A 12,548-nucleotide genomic window follows, 5' to 3' on the forward strand; every position below is an offset into this window, starting at 1 on the left:
GTATTATTTCTCTTGCAGATACAGTAGGTCCTCGAATAACAGTGTTTTGTTCAAAGTTGTTTCATTATAACATTTATGAGAAAAAAATAATCAATTCCCAGCCAGGGCCATGGTCTATGTGGAATTGGCTTGTTCTCCCCATGTCTACGTGGGTTTTCTCCAGGGACTCTGTTTTCCTCCCACATGATGTGAATGGCATGTCTAGATTGTCCCTGAATGTAAGTTATGTCTCCCTGGAGTTCCACCCAAATCTCTGAATTTTGGGTGTTTACTATCTTGTGGGTTATTTCTAAAGACTATTAGTCTTGTCCTATATGTTTTAATTTTTTCCCAATTTCAATTTTAAAAGATAAATTAAGTTCATTTTGGGAAGTACCTTACTATTGGCCCAACATACTACTGACATGAATTTTTCACATACTCTTTGTAGAGTATTTCTTTCTTGTTATTTCAGACAACAATCTTTCTTAGGCAGTCAGTCTGATTACAATCTAGTCGATATTATGTAGTGTTAAGAGCCCTGAAGACAGAACTGTTCTTGGGAAAGTTATTTAACCTCAGTTTCCTTATCAATCTCAGAATGCATTTTGAAGATAAACTGAGGTACTATCAATGCATGTGAATGGATTAACATGGTGCTTGGTATGTTCTCCTATTACTTACATTAGGAGTCCTGAGGCTAGCCTTTGGTGCAGTTTTAAAAATTAGATTTGGGTTTTCCCTAAATATTTGTTAGCAATTTACCTACAAATAATCAAGAAGCTAATACTTACTAGTGGAGACAACCAACAATTAATGAAATAATGTTTAATATAATACAGGGTTTAGAGCTAGGGTTATTATGAAGGGTTCTGAAGAAATATAAAGCAGGATAATTGGGTAAAGAGTAAGGGGTATGCCTATTTAGAAAGGGAGCTCAAAGAAGGTTTCCCTCAAGAGATGGCATTGGAACAGAGATCTGAAGGAAATGAGAGAAGGAACTGAACTATGCGACTGTCTTACTCATCAGGTGAACGAGTGCTTGTTAGCTGCAGCCTTTTGGTTCTTAGTCACACGTCTTTGTATGCATACTGAACTATTTATATTTCTATAATTTAGGATGCCAAGCAGATTTTACAGTCTAGGAAGGAAGTGACTGGGCTTTCCATGTCCTTTAGATAGCCTTCAGCAATTACACATTAGTAGTTCTTGAATGGTTTGTCAGTTCTGTAAATGAACTTAGTATTAGAAGTCCTTTGAAGAGAAAGGCATTTGGAAGAACCTATCAGAGGAAAGCAGCTATGATATGGAGGAAAGAATCTTAGAATCAAGAGAATTCGGTTTGAATTCCAGCTTACCACTGGCTATGTGGACTTGCATGTATATCCCCTAACTTTACTGAATCTGTTTCTTTATCTATACAATGGGGATGATAATGTTTAATTCAACATAATTGTTATCCAGGTCAAATGAAGTAATTGATATGAAAAATACTTGGTGCGTTATAGGAAATCAATAAATGTTCATTTACTTTGAAAGTTTGGAATATCCTTAAAGATACGGGGCTGGTTGGTTCTCTGCATAAAAGAATTCTTAAGCATATTATACTATACTAAAAATAAGAAATAAGAAATGTATGTGATAATATTACATCACGGGAATTATAGTTAGCATTGAGTGCTTAGTACATTCCAAGAACTATTCTAAGCATGTTATATAGATTAACTCATCTATTTCTCATACCAACCATACAATATAAGTATGTTATTAAGCTCATGTAATTCATGACAAAAATGAAACATAAAGAGACTGCTTACGGTCACACAGTAAGTGATAGAGTTGGGATTATAAACCAAGATAGTTTGACATCAGAACTCATGTTCTTAATGACTAAACTATACAATTTATTCTGTTAGAAGCCATCATCTTAGGTCTTTCCTCAGGAAATATCACTGTAGAAAGTGAAAATAACAAAAATAGAGCATAAAGTATAACTAAGTTTAAAAAGACAGTAAAGAAGTTTGAAAAAGTAACAACGTTAGTGTTAACTAGAGGTTGGTTTACATTATATCTAAATACCCAACATTGCAGTATTAAGGATTATTTGTTTTGTAATTTCATATTCTCTGTCTCCTACTACCCATTTTAAGAAAAATAATTGCTTAGTATTGATCAAAGACTAAGAAAAGCATCTAATCCAAACAGAATGTCTAAAATTCTGAGGCCTGTTTTTTTCATTTTATTATAAATTGTAGACAGTGCAGCAGTAATATTTTTGAGGGATTGATCATAGCCAATATGATCAATTTGAACCACAGTTGAACAATGGCCAGCAAAACAATAACTAGAAAATATAAATAAAATTCCAATGGCAAAGAGGTAAGTACATGATTAAAAACAACTTGTGTTCTATCAAATTATTTAGTCTTTTACTATGAGTTAAATCTATAAAGATTAATAATATAACAGATTGAATATATTATGTAGAAAAAAGTTCATGACTATTTACAGATGCTAAATGATAACCAATTATTCCAGGCTTATAAATAATGGTTTCTATGATAATGTACTGAGCCATAAGTAGTTATGTACTAAACTAGATAACTTGATCAAGTAGAATAGTATTACAATACCATATCTCATTTCATATATTTTTTAATTACTGTTTATTTTCTTTAAGTATAAACACAAATATGGTAGTAAGGTAACAAATGTAATTTTTTGTGGAACAGAGAAACAAATTATAAAATTTCTGCTCTGTATATCTGATTGGCAAAAATCAAACAACCACATACACACATAGATAAAATCCTAATCCCCAAATCTTTGACATGGTAGAATCTAATGGTGATACTAGTCAAAGACACATGAATGTGCCATAAAACATGTATACGAAATGGAGAGAAATGAAGTTATAAAGAAAAAGCAGTATAAAGTGTTATAAAAGTACTAGGTAGGATGATTGACAAAAGTGGGGAGTTTTTTGATCAAGAGAAATGTTAATAAAATAAAAGGTATCATTAAAAATAAGTTTTAAGAAAAATCACTGGGTTTCAATTCCATATAGGGACTGAAATTGCCTTAATTCTTTGCCCTGGTATCTAGCAGCATCGTGAAAGTGGGACATCTATGCTAGTATCTCCTTAAAGAAGATAAGCAGAGACTACTTTTAACCAACAGAAAATACCTCTGAGATCAACTGTAATTATTTTGGATAGTTTAAGTAACTATAATAGTTACAAGTTACAGATAGTCTCTGTTAAGTAGAAATCCATTTATTGGTTAATTTTTTTTAGAATTCCAGCTACTTTAAACCTACTAGAGCTAAGCTGACTGGATAAAAGCTTTCATCAGTCACCTCTGATAACCAAAACATATGAACAGGAATTGGTTTTGAGTTCTAACCTAGCCTCAATTATGTGTTAGTCAACTCAAGCAACCATTATGTACTCAATAATAGGGATGACACAGCTCTGGACATCAGCAACAGCATAAACAGGCAGGCACAGGCTTATACTGATTTTTCTGGTGTTTACATTCCTAAGAAGCATGAAAACTAGTACTAATATAGTGTCTTTCTCATTAGAATGATATAGTAGCGCTCTACTAGATTTCTTTCTTTGTTGGTTGTACTAATAACCAGACTGGCCGGAATAACACTGTCTTGAGAGATGATAACACAGTATCTCAGAGGGAATGGAAATGCAGGATGCCAGCATGGGGATGCATTTCTAATTGACAGTGACTGTTGTGAATATAACAATATTTTCCGGAACATAAAAACCTCTACTGAGGGGTTATACAATTATAAAGGGGGGAAAAAGTCTTTAAACTTTAAAATTGCATTGGTGTACACGAGCATGTAACAAAAACTTGAAAACATTGTTAAAAAAACAGCAAGGGAAGCAGCTGATCCTTAGGAAGGCAGGAGGTTGCTTATTATGAAGCATTTATAGAGTCTGATGCATTTTCAAAGCAGGTTGCAATCATTACCACAGCACACCCTTGTGAGGTAAGTGCATTATCACCTGTGGTTCATAAATGAAAAAGCTGAGGCACTGAATGATTCAGTCACTCGCCTAAGGAGAATGAGTCAACGTCGAGTCATAGTTGACCCGGCCTAACGACTCATGACCCGTCAGTCCAGGGCTTAGTCAGCGGGGCCCGGCGTGGCTTCACTGGCTGGCACCTGGACTTAGGCGATTTCGGTTCACGTTAAAGCAGAATAGTGGAACCAAGAGGACAAAACTTCCAAATAATTTTTACCTCCACGCAAGATTTAGCCCTGAGGTCTTAATCTCAGGATTTCGGACAAGAACAGCTGTCGGGTGCTCTCTCCCCTTCCCTAACCTGTGGCAAGTGTGTACTGTGGGCGGTTCCGCCACCCCTTTTCGCAGTGATGGCAAGTGCCCACCAGCGTTAGCGGAGTCGGGAGTCCGGGGAGGGTTGATTGCTTCAACAACGACTCTCCATCGCCGCCGCCTCTTTTGGAAACAGAGAAAATGGTGGGAAGTCAAAAGAAAATTAAATAAACACACAGGCAACTTGTCCTAGGACCTCAACTAAACAAATGAAGCCTTATTGTGCGTGCTGAGTCTCCAGTTCCCCACCTTTCGGGAAAGATGGGAGGACAGGGCAACAAAGGGCACAGCAGGCATGCCTGGCAATAAATGCGACAGTAGCTACCCAGGCGGTAGAACAGAGGACTGAAAACCACTCTCCAGCACGCGAGTGTCTGCGGCGCCGAGAACCACACAACTTACCCATCGACCACGTGACAAGTCTTTTTTTTTAATTTCTTTGCACTAAAAAAAAAAAGAAGAGAGAGACTCCACTTCCCAGAAGCCTCTCGTTACCCACGCAGCCGCAGTCTTGCGCAGGCGCCGCCAAAGCCAAACGGACACGTCCGTCACGTGGACAGTAACCGGCCAATCCGGTTTGAATCTCATTTTTTTCCTCTCACCCCCCCTTCAGGAGCGGTTGTGTGATCAGATCGATCTAAGATGGCGACTGTGGAACCGGTGAGTATTGCCTTTGGCCCCCACCCCCACTGGTCCCCGCGCTCCGTCTCCCTTCGGACTGGGGGACCCCGCGGGATGGCGTTCCCGGCGCGCACGCTACCCCCTTGTCGCCCCCTCCCCCTCTTCTTGGGCCTGACTTTCCCGTGGGCAACTGGGGACGCCCCGGAGACTGGCCAGGGCGGCGTGTAGCGCACACGTTCTGGTGGGGGCCTGAGAGCTGGGGGAGAAGGGTGGGGGAGGGGCGGCGTGGCGCCTCCTGCGGAGCCGCGAGGTGGCCCACTGGGTGGAGGGTGATCCGGCCCCAGGGATAGGTGTGTGCGGCTGGTCTTCGGGATGGGAGGGCGCCGGGCTGGCTGCGAGCGGGCGCCGGGAGCCGCAGGGAGGATGGGCGGCGTGCCTGCCTGGAAAGAGATGGAGGAGGGAGCCTCGGGGTGGCCTTTCCCCTCCCTCCCTTCCTCCAAGCCAGGCGCTCGGGCGCGGGGCGCGCGCGGGTCTTCATTAGACCGGTGGGCCGGGGAGCCGGTGGGCGCGTGTTACCGGAGGGAGGGTTGGGCGGGAGTGGTGCCGCGGCACGCGCGGAGAGGCTTCGACCTCGCCGAGCGGAGCCGAGAGGGGCGAGCGCATGTTACTCCAGCGCGCCCGAGAGTTGCGGGGGTTGGCGGCGGGGAAGACGAGAAAGGTTTGGGTTGGGGAGGAGAACCTCGTGTCAGGCTGTAAAGCTCTCAGAGTCGGATGAAGGGTGGTGGTGGTGAGAAGGGGGATCACATTGTCCTGGCCCCTCCATGCTTGAGACTGGGCTGTCATGGAGGAGGGAAGGGGGAGGAGCGAAACCTACTGATCGCTGCTGCGGGTCTGGTTGCCGGCTGGACCCGCTGCATTTCACACGCGCCTGTCTTCCATTCATTCATCCTTTTCGCGCTGTGCGCACGCCTCAGAGAATGCGAATGGATCTAGAGCCATTCTTCCGAGTCTTTATCGTCTGAAACATTTCTAAGACAGTTTATTGGAAATAGGAACTTTTAAAACAAATTTTCCATTGGATTATTTTTCTCTTTATCCGTCCTACGGGCTTCTCTCTCAAATTGGGCACCATTTTAAACTTAGTTGAAGCAAGCTGATCCCAGAGCAGAAAGTTAGCAGTTACTGCTCAAAGGAGAAGGTATCTTTTTCATAGTTTGAGTTTCCCGGTACTGACTCACTGAAACTTCTAGGCCTATGTTGCCTGTTTAGGAATGTCATATCTAAGTGACATTGTTTTGGAGGCATAATAGAGTTTATTAACAACCAGAAAACCTATTTTTGTATATCTTTAATGGTAGTTTGTAATTTTGATAATGGTTTACCAGTTTGCTTTGACTTTTTAAGGACTTTTATAACTATTTCCAGAACTTGTCATGGAAAGGCCTGTAGAAAAGGCTTATTTTTCATTACATTGATGTAAACTACTCTTACTGTTATCAGAATTTAAGGCAGCTCTTCTGCTTGATTACTTGTTCTTTTATGGGTACTAGTTTTCATTTATGTTCCTGGAAATTAGGTTGACAGCAAAACTGCTCCGTAAGTTGCTGATAGAATTATGTAATTAACTGACTTTAGAACATTAATCTTACATAGGTAAAGATGTAGAATAAGAATGTAAAAATTGAACTTAAACCCCTGTTAATGGGTTCTAATGTTCACCTTTGACTGCATCTGCGCTCCTACCTACTGTACCAGTGTCATTAAAAAGCATTAGAACTGGTAATTTAGGGGCAAGGCTAAAACCTCTAAACAATATTCTGTGAAGTTTCAATAACATTAAGGTCCTTTGGATTTTGCAAAGCTATGCAATTTTGTTTCAGAAGCACAGAACAGAACTACAAAGTGTTGAAGGACTATTTTGAGTCAGTAAATATTTATAGACCCTGATATGTTTAAGACATTGTACCAACTGTTCTTTAGTATACAGAGTTATACAAGATGTGATTCTATACCTTGTTCAGTGTAAACGCTTTAGTGAGCTTAATTCCCAGTGATGAGGTCAATGATGCAGCCTGGAATTTGTTCTAGTGCCGACCCTGTGGAAATTTGGATACTGCATTTAAATTTGGGGAGCAGGGAACCTAAAAACCTAAAGTGTGTGAAAATGGAAAGCCAGATTGAAACTAGTAGTTTGAGGATGTATGTAAAATAGAATTGAAGTGTTCATTTTTAGTGAAAATGCAGACTTTTACTATTAATGTGCCCTTATCCAGAGGTTATTTAGAATTCTGAGAACTTGGAATAGCGTGATTTTTTTTTTTTTAAAGCAGCTGATTAGTATTGGTTGCAATTGAGGTATCCATGCTGAAGCTTACAAAAAACATATTTGTTCATTGACATTTTAGCTAGCTGGTGAGTTTCCTTATTCCTTTTCTGCTGGACATAATCATAAGCACTTAAACAGCCTTGGATTTTTCCTGCTTGTCCTACCTTTCGTAGGTATTGAGGGCTTTTTATCTGTGAATGACAACAAATATCAGTTATTTAAATTTGATACATTGTGTTATTGTTCTCAAGTGTGTGTGTATGAGTTAACATTCAAATATTTGTTGAGAAACTAAATGGGGCAAATTAAAGGAAGCGTTTTCCCTCTTTACAGGTAATATGGCAAAATTCTGAACATTGGGATAAACAGTACTTTCCTGTTGTTCTTTTGGCATTTGAATTGTGGCTAGGTCAGAATTAGACTTAGTTGGTGAAGATGGCAAGGCATTTTCCCCAGGCCATCTTCTCCAGTGGGTCATGTTTTTTTGTAGCTGTATCTTCATTCTGCATTCTTGCGCTGTTTTTATAATTTGTAGTTCTTTTCAAGGTAAGAAATTAAAAAATTTTTTAACTGCAGGTATATAATTTTACTTGTTTATACATTGTGTCTTGATTTTTTTAGACTGTACATTAATTTCATAAGTGGAATCAACTTGCATAGTCAGCTGATATGTTTCCTTTTTTATATCCTTTAGAGACTTGCTTTGTATTGCAGAGTTTATTAAAAGTAAGTTATAAATATATATTGACAAATATGTTTATATAATTCAGTGTTCTTTTAGTTAACCAAAGACTGTTGATTGACAAGCAGGCTTTGCAAATTAATATATGTGTTCTTGCTTTAATGAAAGAATCCAGTATATCATAATTCATTCAAAAACCAACTAAATTTGGTTCTGGTATTTATATTCTAAGTTTCATTTTATATTTCAAATTAATAGTATGCATAATTGTTTGACTTACAGAAATTCAGTTTAGAAATAGATGCAGTTTACTCACTGAAGTTGCAGAGAATGGAATGTAAAATCAGTTATGTACTTAATCCAATTTGGACAAAATTCTAGGCAAAATTTTTTTATAAAATATTCTGTATGTATATGATTAAGAATATGGAAGTATCAACAGTCCTGGAAGTATGGAAGTATGGAATATGGAAGTATAACAAGGAACCTGTGAAATAGTTGTTCTTGCAATGATATTTTCTATTTTTCCTTCCCTACTGTTACTGGAAACTTTCTGGCTCTTTTTGTATCTTTGACTTGCTCCATCTTTGTTATAGAAACTTTTGAGAAGTGGAAACAAACATGGTTTATAGTCTAATGTGTGTGACCTTGAAGACTAAAAATTTTAAGTGTAGCTGAAAAATGGGAATAAGATATCTTACGGTGATTTTGATGTTCTAATGCAGTATTCTGAAATGACAGTTGGTCAGTTATAAAGGACTAGATAAAGTTCATTCTCCGTGAATGTGTTGCATGCAGGTGTATCCATGCTACTTACATACACTATTTCCTCTCTTTAGTAGGAAATTTACGTAGCTGCCTTTTGATTGTCAATCCTTGGCCATTAGCAAGAAATACGAAGCTTATGATCCATAACCTTCAGATCCTCGTCCCACTTCTGTCTCTACCATAAAAACCACTAGTGTTTCATCAAAAGTTCCTGTATATGTCTGAAAAAAAAAGAAAGGGTCACTTTTCTCTCTCAGTCATTTCTAATCACTTCTAGAACCTGAGAATGTGGTCAGAAAAATAAGTTACTGTGTTTCCCCGAAAATAAGACCTAGCCTGGACAATCAGCTCTAATACAACTTTTGGAGCTGATTGTCCGGCTAGGTCTTATTTTGGGGAAACACGATAGTTATACTGGTCATATTTTAATAACTGGTTCAGAAATTCGTGGGTAGAGTTTTAAAGAAAATGGTCAGTTTATTTACTTTTTCCCCTTATCATTTGATTTCTGGACCTTGTCAATTCAGATCCTTTGCCAGTTAAAATATTTTGCGGGGCCGGCCCGGTGGCTCAGGCGGTTAGAGATCCATGCTTCTAACTCCGAAGGCTGCAGGTTCGATTCCCACATGGGCCAGTGGGCTCTCAACCACAAGTTTGCCAGTTCATATTCCTCGTGTCCCGCAAGGGATGGTGGGCTCTGCCCCCTGCAACTAAGATTGAACACGGCACCTTGAGCTGAGCTGCCGCTGAGCTCCCAGATGGCTCAGTTGGTTGGAGCGCGTCCTCTCAACCACAAGGTTGCCGGATCAACTCCCGCAGGGGATGGTGGGCAGCACCCCCTGCAACTAGCAAGGCAACTGGACCTGGAGCTGAGCTGCGCCCTCCACAACTAAGATTGAAAGGACAACAACTTGACTTGGAAAAAAAAAAGTCCTGAAGTACACACTGTTCCCCAATAAAGTCCTGTTCCCCTTCCCCAATAAAATCTTTAAAAAAAAAAAAAAAAAAATATTTTGCTGGTGAAAACAGGATAGTAAAATTTTACAAAATGTGAATATTGAATTTATTCTCAACTACCTTTGTTCTTTTAGCAATTTTGGTGAGAAATTTGGCAAAGAGTTAAACAGTTATTTTGAAAAGTTTTGTTATAATATGTTCCTTGTCTTAAAAGCTAAATTGTTTTGGGACGGTAGTAATAAGACCGTAAGATTTCTCTGAAAGTCATGGCTTTACAATAATCTTTAAAGACAAAATGTACATATGTATATTTTTAGTTGTATATTTTAAACTTATTATAAAGTGCTATGCAGAAATTAGTTATTTAGGTATTAAGGCAAGAAAATTTGGTGTCTTAATTGGAAAGATAAAACTTACATCTTTTTCTTGTAGTTTCTTTTCTAATCCTTTCAATGTTATGGGATAAGTACTTTTTATAGATTAGAAGTTCATACTTAAAGTGATTTTTTTTTTTTTTTTTTTTTTTTTAATTTTTGTCAAGTCAACATAGTTCCCAAGTGAAAGAGCTGGAAATCAAACCTAAGTTTGGGCCTCAAGCTTTATTACTATTCTGTTCAAAAAAGAAACAAATTCAACCAAAACTAAATAGTCCAACTCTTTATCTTCAGTAAAACTCCTACCTTAAGGATAAAATCAATGCATAGGTCATCATTATACACAAATAAATATAAAATCATATCTCTGAGAGGATGTATTAGATGATTTGTGGGCAGTGGCATAGTGGATTACAAGTGATACATTTTTTTCTTTTCATTTGAACTTGTACACTTTAATTTTTTAGTAATGCTTAGGATTGTAAAATCTCTTGGATTTTGGGTTTTTAATGGTATTTAACTTTTATTTTATTTTTTTGTAACTTTGTTCTTGAATTAGTAATACATGCTCATGGCCCAAAATTTAAATGGATCTCTAGCAATCTGGTGATGACCGCATTCTCAGAATAATGTTTTTAAATGCGTTAAATAAAACACTTAGGATTACAAAGGAATTTAGTTCTATTTAAGTGTACAGTTAACATGAGACATTGAGGGCGCTCCTGGCACAGGCTGAGTCTTACTAGTGTGAATCCCCTGTTTCCTACTGTCTGCAGCCGTCCTGTCCTCTCTCCAAAGCGTCCTCTGTTAACCAGGTTTTTTGAGGATTCTTCTGAAAAGGTCTGTCCAAGAGAACTTTCTGTGATGATGGAAATATTCTATATATGTGCTGTCCAACATGGCAACCACTAGCCACACATGGCTATTGAGCACTTGAAATGTGACTAGTCCAACCAAGGAAAAAAATTTTTAATTTTACTTAATTAACTTAAATGTAACTTTAATTACTTCAAATTTAAATCCATATGTAGCTAGTGGCTACTGAATTGGACAATATAGTTCTAGAGTCCTGACATATACAAACATATGCATATTGTATTTGGCCTAATTTTGTAAAGTACAACTGAATATGACCAATTAGGTTGGATAAGTTATTGTTTAATTTTGTCCTCGGAAAACTTTTTTTTTAAATATGGGACTCTTCACGAATTTGCCTGTCATCCTTGCGCAGGGGCCATGCTAATCTTCTCTGTATCGTTCCAATTTTAGTGTATGTGCTGCCGACGCGAGCACAACTTCTCTCTATATTTTAAAGTTTCAAAGATAATTATTTGGTCTTGTATGGAATTGAAATTGTCCTATGGCCTTTTTTTGCTATTTAAAAAATGTGTGTGAATAGACAGTACTTTACATTGTTCAAAACTCAAATTTTGTACAAAACAGTATGAATATACAGTGGGGCCTCCTCAAGCTGATCCCATCCAGGTTGATCACCTCTGGAGGCAATTAGCATTGTCATGTTGTATCTTTCCATAAAGGTTTTTATGTATACAAGCAAATATGATACATATATTTTTTCTTTTTAATTTTATTGGGGAATATTGGGGAACAGTGTGTTTCTCCAGGGCCCATCAGCTCTAAGTCCAGTTGCCATGTTCAGTCTTTTAGTTGCTGGGTGCACAGCCTACCATCCCAGGCAGGAATTGAACCAGCAACCTTGTTGTTGAGAGCTCGCACTTTAACCAACTGAACTAACCAGCTGCCCCATTGGAAGCTCAGCAGCAGTCTAGTTGTGGAGGGCGCAGCGCACTGGCCCATGTGGGAACTGAACTGGCAGCCCTGTTGTTCAGAGAGCCATCCGGCTGCCCCCATGTATATTATTTTTTTAAAAATGATTGGTAGTCAACTATATACACTATTCTGACACATTGTTTTTCACTTCAGTGTTCTGTAGTGCATTGCATATCAACACATAAAGCTTTCACTTTTTTCTGATGGTATGTGTTACATGGTTTGGTGTTATACATAATTACTTCTATATTGATTGACATTTAGGTTATTTCTAACCATTTGCTCTTTCGGTGCTCTGATGAATGACTTACCTATATCATTCCATACCTGAGGTAGATAGTATATAAGGTAAATATATAAAGTAAATGTTTGGGCAACAAATTTAAAATTTAAAAACTACTGATCAAATACAACACTTCTGCAAGTATAGTTGACTATTAGACTACTTTTTTCAGAGCTCCTCTTTCAAATTGTGAAATGTTTATATAAAGACAATATAAAGTACGTATGTGTATAAGTTTTAGAGCAGTAAACTGACGAGCCATGGTACCCATCACTGAGACATCATCAGTAGGCCAACTTTATATTTCATGATCACATTCATAATTTTTTACCCCCATCCTGGCTTGTGTTATATTCCGTTGATTCTTTTGATAGTATAATTATCTTTAGAGTTTACTGTCCAGTGT

The 12,548-nt window shown here is 38.2% G+C and overlaps 1 protein-coding gene and 1 non-coding gene across 2 annotated transcripts in view; one reads left to right on the forward strand and one right to left on the reverse strand.

Annotated features, from left to right (window-relative positions):
• Positions 1 to 4,947: 4,947 nt before the first annotated feature.
• The window catches only part of EIF4E (eukaryotic translation initiation factor 4E), a 38,625-nt gene continuing 31,024 nt past the window's right edge, over positions 4,948 to 12,548 (forward strand). Inside the window, exon 1 of the mRNA XM_019741140.2 lies at positions 4,948 to 5,000. Within this exon, the coding sequence (XP_019596699.1) occupies positions 4,983 to 5,000 (18 nt within the window). The 5' untranslated portion in view covers positions 4,948 to 4,982. The remainder of the gene's footprint in view (positions 5,001 to 12,548) is intronic.
• On the reverse strand, positions 11,255 to 11,361 carry LOC141570338 (U6 spliceosomal RNA). Its single transcript, XR_012494331.1, has one exon. It is a non-coding gene; the product is annotated as a U6 spliceosomal RNA (small nuclear RNA).

Source organism: Rhinolophus sinicus, linkage group LG02 (assembly GCF_036562045.2).
Source record: "Rhinolophus sinicus isolate RSC01 linkage group LG02, ASM3656204v1, whole genome shotgun sequence".
Lineage (NCBI taxonomy): Eukaryota > Metazoa > Chordata > Mammalia > Chiroptera > Rhinolophidae > Rhinolophus > Rhinolophus sinicus.